The sequence below is a fragment of the Zalophus californianus genome, chromosome 1 (assembly GCF_009762305.2).
Source record: "Zalophus californianus isolate mZalCal1 chromosome 1, mZalCal1.pri.v2, whole genome shotgun sequence".
NCBI lineage: Eukaryota > Metazoa > Chordata > Mammalia > Carnivora > Otariidae > Zalophus > Zalophus californianus.
The window spans coordinates 120,202,914-120,223,391 of NC_045595.1; the positions used below are offsets into that span (position 1 = coordinate 120,202,914).

Here is a 20,478-nt window from a genome sequence, read left to right on the forward strand (position 1 = left end):
CGCAAAAACCCAACTACTCATTTCTACATGAATGCAGAAGCTTCTGCAGAAGGGAAGGGAAGGATGGGCCGAGATATTGTTTAATTGGCCTCACGCTGGATATGGGCTCTCTGCTCAGCTCCTGCTGTGCGGGTTACAATCAGTCCTGCCGTGATCACGGCAGCAGACTAACCTCCACTGGTCCCTCTCCCTCCGTGACACTGCGCACCTGCCCACCCTGTCCTCTGAGAAGGCCTGTGGTCCAGCGGCATCTTCCCTCCAGAGGAGCCACGGCTTCTTCATTGACATTCAGGTAGCGCTCCCATAAGCAAAGGCTGCAAAGTGTCATTAAAGTGGTGGGGAGACAAACAACACTTGTGCTGCATACCAAGTGGCACCACATTTAACTGAATCATTTTATTATGAATACATTCCAGGCTGCCACTGTGAGGCACCGGTGTAAAATAGGCTGGCAAAATGGATCTCTGCTAATTACATTTCATGCATATTTCAGAACTTTCCACGGGGATACGGGAGGCTGGCATTCATAAAATAGAATTTTACAACCAGGTTCACTTGCATTTGGCATCAAGACCCAAATGAGCAAGTAACAAACAGAAGTTCAATTATGTCGCATGTTTTGTTTGTTTTCACTGGAATATTGTAATTCCTTATAACTCTATCTGCGCCGCCGTAGTCACTGGCTGAAAATGAAATCCCTCTTCAAATCCACCTGAACACACATCCTTGCAGAAAAGTACAAGGCTATTAAATTGTTTCTTTCCCACAGTTTTTTTTGTTGTTGTTGTTTTTTGTTTTTGTTTTTTTGTCTATATTTGTCCTCAGTTACCTTAGGTTGAATTAAAGGAATGAACCTCTGGACATGGGGACTTGTCAGGAAAGGGACAGAAAAGCATCATTACCTGCTTCAAGACCGAATTGTAAAGAACACAAGTGACTGCTGTCTTGTGGCTCTTCACCCTTGTGCTGGCCTCACTTTTCATTGCCAATAATGCGAGCTGGTTATTAAATGAGATGAAAAGTCGTCCATGGGCTTCATCAAAGTGGAAGAGACATCTGAGGTCCTGACTTTTGGGAAAAGAACAAGCTATCCTCTGGATGGACAGCTGGTGCTGAATATCCCAGAGTCTCAAAACCTGGATAAAAAGTGATCAAGTCATATGAACATGTCAAGAACAATTGTCATTTTTAGCCAAAATTGTTTCTAGTTCACGCTCAACCCCAGGCAGATTTCGTCCATGGTGCTGTAATTGTTCCTACTTCTGTCATGGCACAGAGTTTTCTTGCATTTCCTTATCCATTTAAATGTCTTCTCACCTGTAATCTTCCCCAGGGAAGGACTGTGTTTTTGTCTCAGTCCCCCGAAGAGAGCTGTATTTAGCAAGTACTTGTGGCAGGCAGAGTAATAGTCCCCCCAAATGTCCATGCCCTCCTCCCTGCAGTGTGTATGTCCTTTTGCATGAGCACAAGGGATTTTCCAGATGTGATAAATTAAGGACTTTGAGATGGAGAGATTACGGGTGAGTCCGCTGTCATCGTAAGGGAGATTAGAGTGATGGGATGTGAGAAGGACTCTATCCAGTATTGCTGGCTTTGAAGATGGAGGAAGTGGGCCATGTGTCAAAGAGAAGGCAAGGAAAGGGACTCTCCCCCAGAGCTTCCAAAAGAGGAGCCCCTCCCAACACCTTGATTTCAGCTAAGCGAGACCCATGCTGGAATTCTAACCTGCAGAACACAAATACATTTGTGTTGTTCTAAACCACTGAGTTTGTGGTTGTTTGTCACATTAGCAACTGAAAAGTAACATGGTCTCTCTCTAATATATTTAATATATATTATACTCTCTATATAGTTATACATACACATGAATATATTATATTATTATATAGTATATAATACATATATACATATATATTGTATGTGTGTGTGAAATAAAAGACTTGGTATTAAGTGAAATCAAGTTCACATAAACCTCAGACATTAGATTCTTATTCAAACACAGACAATCAAGACACAAAAAAGACATGCAGATGGCATGAGACAAGCACTGAAGAAAACAGGAAGAACTGCTTTGCAGGTGCACGTGTGGCTGCTATCAGCCATGGTACGAAATTAACATGGGCAGTGAGGGAGCATCGGAAGGAAGATTGTGAAAAATCCCTCCAAAAGATGCTAACAGGCAAGTTCTAGGGCTAGACTTCTTGTGTTCTAATCTCGGTTCTCTCCTTTACTTTAGGGCGACCTCTAGCAACTTTCTTTGCCTCTCTGAGGTTTTGATGTAGTACCTACCTCACCCAATGCTAGAAGATAGGAACCAGGCCCCATGTCAAGCATTTAGCATGGTGACCAGCATGTAATAGTGTTCAATAAATACTTTTATTATTAAATGCATTGTATTATGTTTTCATTGTGTAAATATTAGAACCAAAGAGGTTCTTCCAACTAAATCAGTCTATCTTATCCAATGTAAGAATTATTTCTCAATTATCTATAAAAAATGGTCTGTTTAAGTGTTTGTAACTCCAGAAGGCAGGCAACCCTGCAGGTCTTAATGTACTTTAAATCATATACTCTTTTGGGAAAATAAAATATGTCCAAAATGATGGTCTATCCCCTCCTCCTAAATGCATGTACCCATATATGTACACAATTTCGCATATAATTTTCTGGGTACATAGACATGCACAGCCTTCGTCCATATGTACAGATCTTAGGAATCCACAGGATAGAAATCCCTACAGTAATTATTAAGAACGTTCAGCCAAAGATATGCTCTTCTACCTCTTGATTCTACCCTCTCCTCCTACATCCACATAAGCCTCTTGTTCTACCTCTTGTCCACAGTAAATGATCCCAGTTCCTTCAAGCATCCTACCCTCAGAACTCACTCCACCATGGCAGGCTCCTGATTCTCTCACTCTGTTTGCACTTTCTCTCCAGGGAGGGGATCATCATTCAAATGTTGTTTACCTTTAACACCATCGTTGCATCGGTCCATGGTCTAAAATCCAATAGTACCGGAGGGCTTTATTCTCAAGCCGCCTCTCTCAACCCCAGGTCCTACTCCTCAGAGACAGTCTTTTTTAATTATTTTTTAATTTTTATTTATTTGAAGACAGCCTTCTTTAACCTTCCTGAGTTATAGATTTCTCCATAACACCAAATAATAGCAGTGTATGTATGTGTGTGTAGTTTATATTGATCAAATGTGTGTATGTGTGTAACATATCATATATTGATCAAATGACTCTTTCCTTTGAAAAAGAGGTTACTTACATTTTTTTTCTCCCTTTTCATTCCTCCCAATCTAAACTTTTTTTTCTGGTCCTATTGGCTGTGATACTTTAAAATAATATACTTATACATTAAGTACTGCATTATCAATTTAAGACAGTATCTTTCTACTCATCAAAATGTAAGAATAACACTTGAGCCTCAAGGACCTATGTTAAGCATGGTGCTCAGAATGGAATCAATATTTTAGGGGTGTTCTAATCACTGTTAGAGGTTCTATGACTTCTTTAAACCATTTATTTTTGCATTATGATTAAGTCACTCCATTATGAAGTTTGCTTACCTTGAATTTCTGACTATGAAAAGCTCTTAATATGAATCCCATGAGCAAATAATCAAGCCAGACATCTACAATCTTACCTTCAAAAATCTGATGTATTAAGCCAAGACTAGGATTTTTCCTACTTTTGATTCAAAGTATGACAATGTAATTTTGAATCCTAATTCAATTATATTGACAATTCCTCCCTGATTTGTCTACATATCCCATGAGACATAGTAGGTGTTCAATAGGTAACTTTCAAATTTGTTGAAGATTGTGGTTCGTGTAATAATATGTCTTTATCCAGCTCGTTGATGGAGATCATTAGCTAGGATAAAGTCCAAGAATACAGAACCCCATAAAATCTTGCCTCACTTCTACATGGTTATTGCAGATTGCAGATCTTATATATTCCACAGATCTCATATAATCTACAATGACATTTTATGAAACATTTTTGCAGATCCATATAACCCAATTTGCAGATTTCATATAATTGCAGCTCTCATCTAATCCACTTGGCAGATCTCATATAATTGCAGATCTCATATTGCAGATCTCATATAATCCACAGTGATATTTTATGAAACTTTTTCAAACATCTTGTAGAAATAATTATGCTTGATGGATAGGGTAACCTCTCCATTTACCAACGATTATAACAAACTTAAAATGACCTAGTTAACCCCTGCCAGATAAACAGCATTACCAATCCTTCTAACTCCAAGAATATATATTTATGAAGTAAATTTTTTGGTTTTTTGGGGGAAAGAATTTTTCATTAAAGAATTCATTCTGGTTCTTAAACATTACTAAATATTTTTATTTAAAACATTCTGGCAACTCTCCTGAACGTGTTTTTCCTCAAGAATATAAATTCTACAAGAACTAAGACTTGCAAATATTTTTCAGTGTGTTCTAAATGTAAATAGAATTGATAAACTGTTATTTTGAATGTGAAAGCCACAAGATTAGACACATCTAGATTATTTTCAAGCACTCATATTGCTTATAATAGTCATACCCTCATTGTTCAGATTCCTGTCTTGTTTAGTATGGATTCCCTTCTAAAAGTAGAAATTAATTTCATGCCAGAACAATAATCTGGGGCATAGGTGAATATAGATTAATAATAACTCAACAGTATTAATGGACTATAATTCCCACAGAATCATTTTCCACCATGTTGTTCAAATAATTTATATTGCCTTTAATATTTTGTTGACATATAGTCATATAAATTAAATGAAAAATAAAAATAGATGAGCAATAACCTCTAGTCTATGATAGGTTTGTTCTTGCTATTAGCAATTAAAACTAGAAGTATGTTTTTTTTTATCAAAATGTGCATGTTCATCACTTTTTCTTAAAATTATGGGGTTTTTTTGTTCTACTTTCCCTTCTTCCTTCAAAGAACCCTAACTCTCTTAATTAGTGATCCATGATCCCAATAAGCCCCTTCCATCTTTAATTCTCTAATTTTTCTCTCTGCTGAGGATGAAAGCAACATTGATATATTAACATCAATGCACAAAACAGTGTTCCGGTGCTCACCTAGAAATCATGTCACGGTATGTGACCTCCCACATGTTTTTCAGTTTTTTTCTACACTACCACATTCTTTATGAATGGTTCTTAACCTTGACATTAGAAACACCTACATTACTTTAGAAATCACCTGTTTGGGCCCTTTTGCCAGGTCGATTAAATCAGAAACTCTAAGGATGGGGCTCAGGCATTAGTGTGTGTGTGTGTGTGTATATATATATATATATATATATATTTTAATTTCCCAAGCATTTCCTTTGCATTGTACCTTGACTTCTCTACATGGTTTTAAGGCCAATGCTAATATCCTCAAACAAGAAATCTTTCTCTCAGCTTAATCAGTAATATCATGTGGCTTGGCTTTAAACCAGATAATTGTATTCCCCTTCTTTCCTAATGTCTTTATCCTTTTAATCATGAAAAATATCTCACATTAATTCAGTTTTATTAATCAAGCCCTTTGACAAAATGTAACTTAAATAACTAATTAATATTTGAGAAGGATGGGTTCTTCTCTTTGATATTCAAGTTGACTTCTGGGATAGAATTAGGCCACAGTTCAGAAAGAAGTATATTTAATATCAATTTTCATTCCAGATTCCTAGCGAGATTTTTATTCTTCATAGGAAAAATAAGTAAACTGACAAACACCTAAGCTTAAAAATGACAATAGAACAATTGATACTTTTTAATTTATATTTTCCACAAATTTTGATCTAAACTGTACACTCTGTTTTCATCATAACACCTCAGAACTTGTGATGTCTGTCCAAGCTCAGCCTTCCTAAGTCTAGTTCTTGAAATGGCATGTTTGGGGGCTTTCTATTTCATCATCATTTTTATATTAGGAGAAATAAGTACCTAAGCTTATCATTTTGTCACATTATCAATATCAAGACAAAATTTAGCTATTCACATAATGATGAGGGCATATTTTTTCCCTTAATCTTTACCTTGATTCAACTGTTAGCTATTTAATAATGCAGGATTATTCATATACATTAGAACTAAAAATCAGTAGACTGAGATCAGAAACCTGGATCCTCATTTTAATATTACTTAGATCTGTCAGCTTAGTTATGTGATTTTACCTGTCCATTTCCTCACCTTTCTCCTAAAGTGGCCCCTGCCAGCTCTGAAATTCTGCCAATCTGCCTAGAATGTACTAAAGTTGCTCAACCTATTATCTATAGATTCCAAATCAACAATTCAAACAAATTTACAAAGGGGCATTGTGAAGACTGGACTAGAGAAATGTAGGATGCCACCATGTTTTCAGTCTAATTTTGCTGAAGAATTTTTTCTGCTCCCATGGTGCTCCTGGGTGGCTCAGTCGGTTAAGCATCTGCCTTTGGCTCAGGTCATGATCCCAGGGTGCTGGGATCGAGTCCCACATTGGGCTCTCTGCTCAGCGGGGAGCCTGCTCCTCCCCCACCACCCTGCTTGTGCTCTTGCTTTCTCTCTCAAATAAATAAATAAAATATCTAAAAAGAAAAAGAAATTTTTCCTGTTCCCTGCAAGAGACAGAATCATTTCACATAGACATAATAAAACTGCACTAAACAATAGGAAAATATGTAAATACGACTGTTATTTTGTCCTGTAACTGTTATAAACAGGCAACTTTATGGATGGGTGGGTACATGGAGAGATGTATGGATAGATAGGGAATCTGTTTTCAGTGCCCTTTGTAAAACCAAATCAGCATTATTTACATTTTGGTAACACGTCCAAGTTTAACTCAGAGTAGGAGGGAAAAAAAAATTCATAGTGTCCTAATAATGACATAAAAGTAAGTGAAAAGTAGAAAACAGACTCAGATGACTCTATCAAAGTGAGACTTGTTTGGTTTCATCAAACATTTACTACCAACTCCTGCCATCCTGTAGGGGATAGATATAAAATGAAATAAGAAAAAGAGAGAGAGAGAGTATATATCACTAGGGGATTTTGAGGACAGCAGTGCAGCATCTCAGCTCTCTGGGGTAATCCACAAAAATGGATAGCCTATTTCAGATGATAGGATAAAAGGAACTGATGGAACTGGGTCTCCTGAATACTCCTTTATGTATTAACAAGTCTATTTCTTCAGAATTTAAGCCTTTGGATAATCCATAAAAGCCTCATCAGTGAACGCTTAAAGGCAATTTTGTTTGACATGATATATGCATGTTCTACCGTATAGCTCAGATAACGTTTTTTTTAACATAAAGTCATAGAACAGAGCTTCCTTTAAGAAGTATTTTTACCATTTTTTTTCCAGAACTGAAGTCAAACCTAAAATATTGGCTGCAAATTAAAATCTTCTCTGTGCTAACCATCTTTAAATTATTACCATAACCATTATCTTCTGTTTTGTTTTTTGTTTTTTTTTACATTCTTTTCAACAAGAATGAGAGAAGATAAACAGCTCTAAGACTCAGATTTCTGTTAAGTGTCTGTTTGTGTATTCGATCACCCAGCTTGAAAAATTCAAAACATTTTTTCAGGCACTATGAATTGTTCTACAAAAATCTCATTGATGCCCCAGTTCAAGTATAACAAATTTAAGCTTAATAAACTCAACTTTAATAGACTTAACTAATACCAACATATTATTTCAGGTGCTCTCCTTTCTCAGAACAAAAGTTTACTTGGGAAATCAAAACAATTTCAATTAAACTGATTTTTTGCCACTATCATTACTCACCTAACACTAAAAAAACTCAACAGAATTTGTCTTAGTCTTCAAAAAAAAAAGTTTTCTAATTTTGCTTTTCAAAGATCACCATTCCTATTTTATTTTACAAAGTAAACTTAAACACTTTAAATTTCCTTCCTTCTTTCTTCTCACTTAAGATTTATACTAACAACAGCTTTGAAGGAAATAGTGAAAACCAGCTAGAACAAGGGAATTCTGATTTAAGTAAAATTGCAGACCTAACTAGGTTTTCATAGGGGTCCTTCTGCTTCAAAGAAACACAGCTCTGAATAAAACATAATTTCTCCTCCCTTGCTGGGTCTTCAGGGAGTGGGGACCATCTCTACAGGTCCTTAAGAAAAAAGAGGGAAAAAGAAACAAACTTAAAATGAAAATAGTGAAGAGTAGGCATAAATGAAGAGACTGCAACTAGGAGCCTAAGCCTTGGACCATCAGCAAGGTGGAGGCACCAAGGCAAGACTGTTCAGTGAAACTGGACAACAGAAAAGGAGAATAGTCGTGTCAGGACAGCACTTTTCTTCATTTCCACCTTCAGAAACACACAGAAATCTCTGGAGGAAAGCATCTTCAGTTTAGTTCCTCAGAATGGCTATAGTTTAGCAACAGTGAAAAACAAGGTAACAATAAAAGATAGCCAAACATAAAAAGGAAACAAGTCATCATGAGGGAGAACTGCCAGAAGAGCAAATATCAGACTTAGATCTCTAAGGACTTCAGATACTGAAATTATTAGATAAGAACAGCTAATAATGAAATTGAAATTAAAGATCTAGAAATCAAATATCCCCAAATAAGCAAGCACCAAAAGACTATCCAAAATTACCAGTTAAAAAACATGTTTAGGGCATGATCAGATAATGCACAAAAAACAATAAATGAATATAAATAAATCTGAAAAAGAAACTCATCTTAATTTTTTTTATCCATCAGGTTCACACACAAAAGAGTGAACACATTAATAGTATCCATTATTGACAAGACTGTGGAGAACAGGCACCTTTACACACCTCTGGTGAGTATACTATTGGGTACAATATTTCTAGATCTAAATCAGCAATATCTTAAAAATTTCTTTAAGAAGTACATTTCCCAGCAATTGCACTACTGGATATTTACTCCAAAGATACAAATGTAGTGACCCAAAGGGGCACCTGCACCCCAATATTTATAGCAGCAATGTCCACAATAGCCAAACTACGGAAAGAGCCGAGATGTCCATCAGCAGATGAATGGAGAAAGATGTGGTGTATATATAGCAGAATATTACTCAGCCATCAGAAAGGATGAAACCTTACCATTTACATCAATGCAGATGGAACATAGGCCTATGTAAAGTCACACAGAAAGATCTCCAGGAGCTATTATTTAGGGAAAATCAAGTTGCAGAAAAATATGTCTTATGTGATATCATTTACATAAAAACTAGTAATAAATACTACCTTGTATGTGTACACATACATAGGATGGTATATATAATAATATATTGTAACACAATACAATACATTATTATATACATACAATATATAATACAGTTGACCCTTGAACAACATGGGCTTGAGCTGTGCTGGTTCACTTACTTATACGTGATTTTTTTTTTTAATAAATACAGTACTATATATATTTTTTCTCTTCCTTGTGATTTTCCTAGCAATGTCTTTTCCCCACCTTACTTTACTGTAAGAATAACACACAAAACATACAAAATATGTGTTAATCAAATATTTATGTTATCTGTAAGGCTTCTAGTCAACAGGAGGCTATTGGTAGTTAAGTTCTTGAGGGGTGAAAAGTTAAACATGATTTTCCAACCGTGTGCCCCTCTCCCCCATGTTGTTCACAGGTCAACTGTATATTAATTATGAGAAGATATACACAAGTGTTAATAATGGCTATTTCTTGGGAGAGGAACCGATCTGAAGGGGAAGTGAACAAAAGGAATATTCATTTTTTTGCACTACATGCTTCCTCATTTTCAATTTTCATGAAAGTGCATTAATCCATTTACTTGTGTAGTTTAAACAAGATGAAAATGGCTTTGTTTCTGGATGAATAGAGGGAAGCCGAGGAGGAAGAGTATGCAGAAGGAAAGGGAAGACAAACAGGTAAGATGTAGTCATCACACAAAAGTCTCACTTTGTATTTTCCTTGCCAACTTTGGGACCACAGTGTAGAAATTGGGCTCTGGAAAAAATCAGAACCTTAAATGAAGGATTAAGTTACAAAGCCATCTCACTCTGGTGGCCAAATCAAGGTGAACAGCACAGAAGAGAATAGTTAGGAGCAGTAGAAGAGCCTAATCAGGCTCACTGGCTACAATGTCCCCCAGGCTTTGAAAATCCTTTCACTCCCCATGGTAATTCCTCCTCCAGATCCCCAAGTTACTGACTCCCAGCAGGGCTTTGTCATCAGTGAAAGCTAGGAGTCCAAAGCAAAGTGCAACTGGACTATTAATTAGTATGATACAAAATTCTATAAGGAGAAATTTATTTAACCATCACGGCAAAATGGTAACAGAGCAGTCTTCCACAAAACAACTTAAGTCTCAGATCATTTTTGGAAAAAATTATTTAGATCTAGATCACTTTGGTCTGAAATTCTCTAATACAGCAACTCATTGACCAAAATATGATTCATTCAAAGGCTCTTTGAAAAAAATGTGCTCTTTCATTTTCTCTGTTCCTTAACTCCAATTCCATAAAATATCCAAAAGAATTGTACAGCAATAAAGCAAAGGCTTAACCTGATAGTAGAAAGCCCTGTTGTTTGCTGTAAAGACATAAAGACTAAGATTATTATGCCTTTATCAAAGTGAAATGGATTTAGACTAATGTAAAAGACAGCATGACAAGCTTTAATATAATGCAATTGTTTACATGTCAAAGCAAAAATAGAATGATAAAACAGCTTTGGAAGAGGCTAGGTAGTCTAAATACTGAGGATACCTATACACAATCCATTCTGACTCTAAGGACATTTTTTTTTCACTTGCTTTTAAAGTGATAAAACATTTTGTGCACTAAAACATCAGTGGGTAACTGATGTCAGCCTTCTCTGACCATCTCAAGTGATCTCAAGGAGAAACCCAAAACAGGAAGAACCAGAAAACCAGGTAAGCAGAAGCATGCTGGCAATATTTTTGAACAATCAGATATGATAGAAACATAATGTATTAAGATGACCTAAGCAGTCTTTCACAAGTATATGTGGAAATCCGTAAACCTTAGTTTTTACACCCAAACAAATTATACCTTGTGACACAAAATTATACCTTGAAGAACTGCTTGTAAGTACATATACCCCTTCCCCTTTTCACATATAATCCCTGTAAACTCACAAACTTTGGAGCAGTTCTTCAGAACAATGTGAAATACTGTCTCCCAGGCTATAGTCTTCAGTAAGATGAATAAGGTATTTACTAATCTACTTTAAGATCAGCTTTTTTTTTCAGTCAACACTTTCATGGAATTCTGTTATAATAAAATCCCTGTTATTTCTTTCATATTTATGTTTGCTAAAGATTCATTCATTTAAGATTTACTGAGAACCTACAAACAGGTACAACTGGAGGGCAGGAAACACCCTCTGTGTGAAAGACTCCGAAAACTCTGGAACTTTGAGGATAAACAGGCATTTGCCAAGTGATCATCAGGAGAGGGAACCAAAGGCAGAAGGAAGAGCACGCTGCAGAGCCATGAAGCAGCATAGCGGGAACAGCCCAAGGTGCGATATGGCTGGAGCATTAAGGGAACAAAAGAGAAAAGCAGGAAATAAAATAGGGTAGCATGCTGGGGGAGGGCTTTGTACAAAAGCTTAAGAATTCTGGAGTTGGTATTTAGACTCAGAATTCCATGAAGTGCTAAACAAGTTTTTTACAAACCACTTCATTAGCAGGATAAGGGGCAGATTAGAGTCAGACCAGTCTGAAAGTAGGGAGACAGGTTAGAAAACCTTTGCAAAATCTTGGGCAAAAGAAGATGAGATTTTGAATTAGAGCAGTGGCAACTGAGAGGGAGAGGTGAGGCTGATAAATAAATTGGGAGAAGATTACCTACACCCTAGGTAATACAGTAAAATAAGCAAGTTTGGCAGAACTTGTGGATGGGGTGTGGCTAAGGAGCTGAAGATAAGTTTCTATTTAATTTTTACATATACACGTATTGCTTTAGAATAAAATAAAAATTCAGATTCACTGAAAGGCCCAGAGGCTGTACTCAGTAAGCCTATTGCCCAACCTCTTCTCTTCACAACCAAACATCTTGAAGTAATTACCTGGATCTATAAAATCAGGCATTATGGAAAATGAAAGTTTTACAGAGAAACAAGTGACATGATTATTAGAGATTAAGAAATTTTCCTAAGGAGATACGGGTAGTAAATAATGTGGTCAGGATTTGACCTGGACTGCCTGGTTCTGGTACCATGTTGTTTTTTTTCCCACCATATTTTTTTAATTTTTTTTAAGATTTTATTTATTTATTTGACAGAGAGAGACACAGCGAGAGAGGGAACACAAGCAGGGGGAGTGGGAGAGGGAGAAGCAGGTTCCCCGCTGAGCACGGAGACTGATGCGGGACCTGATCCCAGGACCCCAGGATCATGACCTGAGCCGAAGGCAGACACTTAACGACTGAGCCACCCAGGCGCCCCCAACCATATTTAAAATATCCCATAAATATCTCCAAAGAAAAATGGATTGATATACATAATTGAAATGTTTTTTTTTAAAGATTTTTTTAAATTAATTTATTTGACAGAGAGAGAGCAAGCACAAGCAGGGGGAGCAGGAGAGGGAGAAGCAGGCTCCCCACTGAGCAGGGAGCCCGATGTGGGACTTGATCCCAGGACCCTGGGATCACAACCTGAGCCAAAGGCAGACACTTAACTGACTAAGCCACCCAGGAGCCCCTGAAATGTCTTTAATATACTTGATAGTCTTCAGATTAACTTTGATGTCTAATTTACTGAGTTTCCTCAATATCAAAACAACAATAGCTAATTAGCTGTGCCTCTTCCATATCTTACCATTACCAAGCAACATTTCCTCATCTCCATTTGTTTTTTCTATTGAATTAGTGAGAACTTTGGAAACTCAAGATGTAACCTTTTAAGAATGCAGTTATAAGGATTAAATCCGTGAGTATATGGTTTAAAAGTTTTTTTGATGAAATACTTTGTTCAGTTGCCCAGGACTATGCTTAAATTACCATAAGTATCTTTTCCAAATTTAGATTTCCAAAGCCATAGTAGTTAGCCAGTGTATTTTAAAAATCCACACCAGCCCTCAGAGGAATTCAGGACCACAGACAGATTTAGGTAGGAACTGAGGAGGCAGAACTAAACAAATTAAATGTACAATGTTACTTACTTTATCTTTGGAGAAGCTGAAAAGCTGTTTTCTTGCAGCAAAGAATTGGACAGCTATTACACTGGCTGAGTGACCCCAAAGGACACCAACTGGCTTGGAGACAACATAAGGGTTCCAAAGGCAAACTTTATTGTTGATGCCAGCAGTTGCTAATCAGAATTAGAAGGGGAAAAAAGTGGTTTTAGTAATGTGAACAACCCATACAATTTCCTTTTTGAAATGAATATATATCCCGTATCTGGGGTTGCTAAATGCCTCTGAGCACTAATGCACCCTGCCTTGAAGGAAGGAAGATCGTGTTGTCAGGCTAATGGGGCACGAGTTCTATCACTGAAAATGGTTGACATGGAGGGAAAGTGGGGAAGGAGAGAGCATGAGGTGACAGAACAATACAGTCCCACTTAGGAGGCAACCAGCGGCCCAACCAGGAGGGCACGACATCCCACTTCCCAGTCCTGATGTTTTCCCCCTCCGGCTAGCACAACCTAGGAGTGGAGACCACATTACAGTTATCCCAGGAGGGAGCAAAAACTAAAACAGTATTTAAAGTTCCCAAATTAATGAGAAAGTATATGGAAACAAATTATTTCCACTGCCCTATAAATAATTGAGTATTTACAAGCACACCAACAGCAGAATTATACTTTTGACCTGCTCTATGAGAGAATAAGATATTTTTAAGCATGAATTGGTTTTATTGAGGGAGCGCATCAAGAGCGGGGGTTACAGTGGGTCTTCAGGTCTGGGGAAACTCAGCAGAGTGCTCTTTGGTTTTCTCTTGTTGAGGGCCGACTGTAGAACTGAGAGCTTGGTCACTCTTATTTTTCTAGCACTATGCCAAGTACAAAGAAGTGATCAGTGTAAAGGGGCTGAAATAATTACTAATGGGTCAATGAAATGGTTGATATTGAAGTCCTTTCAAACTCGCTTGGCTAACCCAGCCTTCTCTAATAGGTCTCCAATTCTCTTCGAAAGGTAGTTGCTGGCATTTTCCTGAGTTCATATTCAAGGTGTCTGTTACCATGACTGTCAAACATGATCATTAGTGATTTCAGAGACTCAGCCTCCTAGCTGATACCAGTACTTTTCTATGAATGATAATTATCGAATGAGGCTTATATTAACATGACTCATTCCAAAGGCCATGTATGTTCATTCTCTGTCACTACCCTATTAATTTTAAGACCTCACTTTTTTTACAATGTTTTAATATATATACATATATAGAGATATATCAAATTATCAGCTTTCAAAATGTCATATATTTTATTTAAATAGTTAACGCCTGAAAACTTTCAGCTTATTTCTCCAGCTAACATATCCTCTTTTATGTCCAAAAAAGGAACTCTCATTTTAAAGTAAAATTCAGATAATCTGAAAATGTTCAAAAAGCACTGGAGGTTGAATTCTGACAGAGGAAAAACGTGCAGCATTTTGCCGCTGTCCCGCGTGCATGCATGCTGTAGCCACGCCAGCAGCAGGTGGAGCATTTGGTGGTGTCGGAAAGATGGCAGAAGCGCAGACATGGCACAAAAACTGTCTTCTTCCTCTGTATCATCTTATGCCTCCACAGATTCTAATAAAAACACTAATGAAAGCATCGGGGTGCTTCCTCATATTTTCACCCCAATGTAGTTCCTACATGCCTCATGTCACAATGCATCATTATCAGACATTCTCAGGCAATAAAATGTGAGCTGTTCAAGTCGGTCTCCCTGGCACTAAAGCAACAAGGTGGAGAGGCTCCCTGCATACCAATATGCATCCTGGACTATTTATGAGGCCCTCGTAGTTATCATGATTTATTTTACATACCAATTAAATTGAGCTGAGAGTGGTAATCAAAAGCATGAATGCCCTCAGCAACGTTGAAGGATGTCATTTTAAGATGCTTTCTTGATTTCTCTCTCCAAGCCAGCACCACAGTGTTTGTATTGCTGGTTGTACTGGAAATGATAGCATCTAAAGATGCATTGTAAGTAACTGATTAAAAAAAAAGAAGAAGAAGAAGAAAAGGATCTTTATTGGTTTCTCACAAAACATGAGCAAAATAGAACTGCTTTAATACCTAAAGTCAAAAGTGAAGCCCAGATTATGATCACACAGCCTGACGTGTGGGGAATACCTCACTTATGAATGCCTCCCCCACCCATGAAAGAATTTTTTTCTTTTTTTTATTTTTTATTGTTATGTTAATCACCATACATTACATCATTAGTTTTGGATGTAGTGTTCCATGATTCATTGTTTGTGCATAACACCCAGTGCTCCACACAGAACGTGCCCTCTTTAATACCCATCACCAGGCTAACCCATCCCCCCACCTCCACCCATGAAAGAATTTACAATGAGAAGTTGCAGCTAAGTCAGCATTCAGACATTTTACCCAATCTCAGGATACCTTGAACTTTTTTTCAGTTGGAACACATGGCAGGAAACAACATGAGTCACAATAATCATATGGGATTCTGGAGATTTAAGATGAGTAATTGGCCAGGTTCCTGGGTTCTTCCTCCTGGGTCTGAAGCAGGCAAACAGGAGCTTACCAGCCATCTGCTGCTTCCTGAGGTCCAGCTCATGCCCAAACCATGGTTTATTTAAGCCATGACTGGTCTAGAATGTTAGAGTGGGATTGCCAGACGTCAATGCCTGGCACAAACACAGCCAGACTCAGGCAAAATGGCTCTTCCTACATCCTGGATGACCCAACACCACACACTGGGGAGCAAAATTCCAATACCCAAGCTAGGAAAGTGATCTTGCTGTCTTTTGTCAGAAGGATCTTTCCATTTCTATCAGACTCACTGGCTCCAAAAGGCAAATAGCTCCTACCCTCTAGGAAGGATATTCTTATCTCCTCCTTGTTTTCTCGCCTTCTTTTCTCTCGTCTGTCTTTCTTTCAAAAGAGAAAGAGAGAGAGGAAGGAAGGGAGAAAAAAAAACCTAAGAAGTGATCCGATCCTATAAAGGTGAGTTCTCTGAGTCTCACTAGGGAGCAATCAATTTCCGGGCCATAAAGGTCCCTGAGCACCTGCTACTTCCCTCCTGCTACCTTACAGGAAGTACCAATGCTCTAAAATCTGATGAAAACTGTTCTCATAGGAAGCAACTTCACTGAAAATATTCCCTTTGTTTACAGAAAATGCTGAGGATATTGTAACTTGACTCAGTGAAGCAATATTACAAGATCTAAAGTGTATAACACTATAATTATATCTTCAAATCCATGGAAATTTCATAATATCATTACAGTACAATCAAAATAAAGTATTTCCACCCAGAAAATTACTTTGCCATGTGTTCCCCACATTATATCCAACTATCATCTTCAGTTTCGAGGCTATAAAAAAAACATATAAAGAAGTACATTCTGCTCTGGTATTCAAAGTATTGCTTTTAGATTTGAATCTGCAGGCTACCAAGTGACATTTATGGGCCTGTAGTGTTACATATCGGAAGCTCAACAATTCACACTTTATTTCTAGACCAAGATATAACTTGTATCTGATCAGACTGTGGAATGCCAGAGCTCCTGAGAATGCCTGAGTAAGAAGAGGTGAGGGTAAAGCCATTTCCTTAAAATCAAATTATCTGATAAATAAAAATGTGTTCCTCACTTCTGGAAGACAGCGAAGGAAATGATAGGTTATGATGAAAAAGTTTTTAAAATATCAAGCAAGGGAATGGGCTGAACTGATAAAATAAATGATTTGTTTTTAATACGCTCAGTGAGTTTGAAGATTGGTAGAGGGAAAATATTTTTTTAAATTACTTTTAGATAATATTCTAAGGGGAAAAAAAGACAACCTGATCACGTCTGTCCATTACGATGCTCACTTTCCATGCTTCCGCTCTTTGCTACTTAGTCATAAAAAAGGACATTAAAGGAACTGCCATCGATCCCTGTACTCATTTATGCTGTCAAAATGACCCCGTGTAATGGCAGTTAGTTAATGTGGGAAAGTGATTTGAAAATGAAAAGTGATACCTGAAAACCGAGTAAGTAATGCTATTAGGTGAAGTTGGAGTAAGCTAGAATGAGGCTACTTTGTATAATCTGCCAACAGGTAGAAGCTGGAGCAGAGTAGAAAATTGGGCCATTTCTAACTAGGAATTCTTATGATCATTTCCCAAGCTTTTTTGTTTTATGAGTCGTATGACTTAGGAAAACATCCTACCTTGAACTTTCTTGATGTTCTTTTGCTTGAGGGAGTTTGTTTGCAGTTGCATTTCTTATTGTGAAGTTGGAGTCCCATTCTCTTAGACCACCACAGGGCCCTCTATATTCTGAGCAACTACCATTTCAAGAAGGAAAGATAGAAAGAATAACCCTATCTATTTCATTTTTAGAAATCACAATGCATCTAATTCAGCACTGCTAAGCACATTAAAAATAATAATGCAATTAATTTAATGACTTCTCAAAATACTGATTTGACCCATGTTCATGATACAAACGAATCTTCACCTTCCACCATGCTATTAAACAAGCTGCAGGAAGAGACTTCTTTTCTTCAAACCTAGGCCACCAGCTCTGCCAGGAATGGCCAGCAATCTCTGTACGATGGATGAAAGATTACTCCAAACTTAGCCATGAAAGAAAGGAGAAGGCAAGGGGGTCAATGCTCACAGACGAAGACCCTTTGCTCTTCTTTGCTCCCACTTTTATTGGTCCTTCAGGATAACCACAAATCCTTATCACTGTTTCTCAAGCACGTGATGTGTGACAAGGGGGTTCTTACTGAAACTAGGAGGATCTGTTTACGGGAAAGATAGATACGCTAATCTGCGTGTTCTATGAGTTCGACTAAACATAGCCTAGGGGACAATGCACACATCTCTTAGATTACAGCGTGGCTGTTTGGACTAAGAAGACTTCGGGAAGGCAACTCCCCATGGCATTCCAACGACAGAGTGGTCACGAGCGCCTTGGCATTCCAAAGGCCTATGCCCTTCTCCGAAAGCTTCCCTGCCCTCAGTGGCCTCCGTGTTACATTTTAGCAAGCCAGGTATTATGGCTGATTTCATGCTCTGCATTAACCCCAACACAGCTCAAAGCTGATTTCAACTGCCTTAAACACAGCAAGAGAACTGGTAGGAAGGACACGGTGTTCCAGTGAACTCAGGGATGCACCATCTCTTTGTCTGGACTAATTTAAATGCAGGGAAGTGGAGCAAGGCACAACAAGATGCTAATGTAGCTTCTCTTCCAAACTTGGTCTCCATCAGTTGCGAAGGCTTCCCAAGGAAATGCGCGATCTGGGATCTGTATGCTAAATTCTCTGGCACATCTCCATTAATTAGTGCAGAAATTATTGATTTGGGTATCAGTCTAAACTGTTTTGTACCTTCTCTTAGCCATGGTCAAACAAAGGGGACAAAACACCTTTCAATTTAATAAAAAAAAAATCAATGGTTTTTATTATTGGCAATTTAGTGCTCACTTTTCAGAAGCTACACTTTCAGTCTATGGTGCCCAAGATTTCCAATGACATTGTCTATATGAGGAGGCAATTATCTGGGACCAAAAAAAGGGAAAACTTCTCTGAGATTCAAGACACTTATGTCCCACCACAATTGCATAAAAACTTGGTCCTTACTTTACAAGCTTTTCAGAATGTAATTATTTTTCTATTAAAATATGACACAGAACCACTCAGACAAGATGAAAACATTTCTCCTTCAAAGTTTTAAATAAGAAATCTGAATCTTATCTTAAAGCAGTAAGCCAATCCTCTTATGTTTGAAACTAAGTTTTTCCTTTGACATTTCAGCTTTATAAATATTTTATCCTTAGCTTCTATGAAACATTATTATCATACTTGCTCATGTATTTCTTTCTTTCCTCAATTGTATATTCTTTCCTCACACTAAGAATAAAATCAGCCAAATTATTTCTTGATGAGTTCTAGGAATATCAATTCGTGTTGCTGGGATAAAATATATATATATATATATATATATATATTTGATATATATATCAAATGAAACCAAACATTGGTTGCTTGCTCCCAGTATGGTCAGTCTTGTGGACCAGAGAGCATACTCTGTACTAAGCCCACTGTTCTATTTTTGACTCCAGCCTGCCCTCCTCTTTCTCCCTGCTTCTTCACTTCAGCATTTCTTTCCCTCTCCTCATATTGAAATAACTGAGCTGCAAACAAACAAAAAAGTTGTATTTAAGCTTCTAATCTCTATTGCTAAATCTGGAAACGGGCATTCATTTACTGGTTAGGACTAAAGTGGGTCCTCCTTTCAGAGATACTAAGAAAAATCTAAAAATTTAAAATTTGAAATAAGAGAAAATCTTATAGACCCTTCACCTTTCTATACTCTGCTTTCTCCTTTTTAAATTATCTTCTCTATTCATTTTCCTCAATATTCAGTCATATAGTATTATTAAACTATACATTATTTATAGTTTTTTTACCCCAATCACTTTTTAACCATAAATAACCCCCTATTTTAAAAAATTCGTATCTACTAATACTTAGCAAGATTTCTTTTGGTATCTCTCTTTCCTTTTGCAATATTTTTCAGTAGTATTTGTTCAAGGTCTTAGTCTGTTCAGGCTGTTATAATAAAACAGACTGGGTGGCTTAAACAACAGACATTTATTTTTTACAGTTTCAGAGACTGCAAAGTCCAAGATGAAGGTGCTGACAGATTCAGTGTCTGGTAAGAGCCCACTTCCTGGTTCATAGGTGGCCTAATTTTTGCTGAGTCCTCACATGGGGAAGAAGTGAGAGATTCTCTGGGGCCTCTTATAAGACATGAGTCCTATTCATGAGAGCTAAACTCTCCAGACCTAACCACCTCCCAAAGGTACTATCTTCTAATACCATCATATTGGGGTTAGAATTTCAACATACAAGTTTGGGAGGGGATGCAAACATTTAGTCCCTAACATTCTGCCCTCCCCCCATCCATGCCCTTCTCAAATGCAAATTACATCCCAATAGTCTCAAAAGTCTTACTTAATTCATTCCAGCATCAATTCTAAAGTCTAAGTTCAAAGTCTCATCTAAATCAGGTGTGGGTAAGACTTGGGATACAATTCATCCTGAGGAAAATTCCTTTCCAAGCTGCAAACTTAGGAAATCAAACAAGTTGTGTGCTTCCTGAAGAAGTGGTGGAACAGCCATGAGATAGGCATTCCCATTCCAAAAAGGAGAAATAGGAAAGAAGGAAAGGGTAATAGATACCAAGGAAATACAAAGTCTAACAGGGAGAACTCCATTAAACCTTAACAGCCAAGAATAATCCTCTCTGGCTTGATGCTCTGCATTTCAAATCCACCACAGTGGCA

The 20,478-nt window shown here is 37.5% G+C and overlaps 1 protein-coding gene across 9 annotated transcripts in view; it reads right to left on the bottom strand.

The window, feature by feature from the left end:
- Nucleotides 1-20,478, bottom strand: part of WDR49 (WD repeat domain 49) — a 147,624-nt gene that overhangs the window by 83,458 nt on the left and 43,688 nt on the right. For 8 of the 9 annotated variants that reach the window (XM_027585699.2, XM_027585703.2, XM_027585704.2 and 5 more), the window contains 3 exons: nucleotides 14,986-15,153; nucleotides 13,171-13,319; nucleotides 903-1,136 (listed from right to left, as the gene is read on the bottom strand). In XM_027585699.2, coding sequence (XP_027441500.1) covers nucleotides 903-1,136; nucleotides 13,171-13,319; nucleotides 14,986-15,153 — 551 coding nt within the window. Of the gene's footprint in view, nucleotides 1-902; nucleotides 1,137-13,170; nucleotides 13,320-14,985; nucleotides 15,154-17,347; nucleotides 17,465-20,478 lie in introns of all 9 variants that reach the window. The other variant, XM_027585705.2, reaches the window with a different exon arrangement.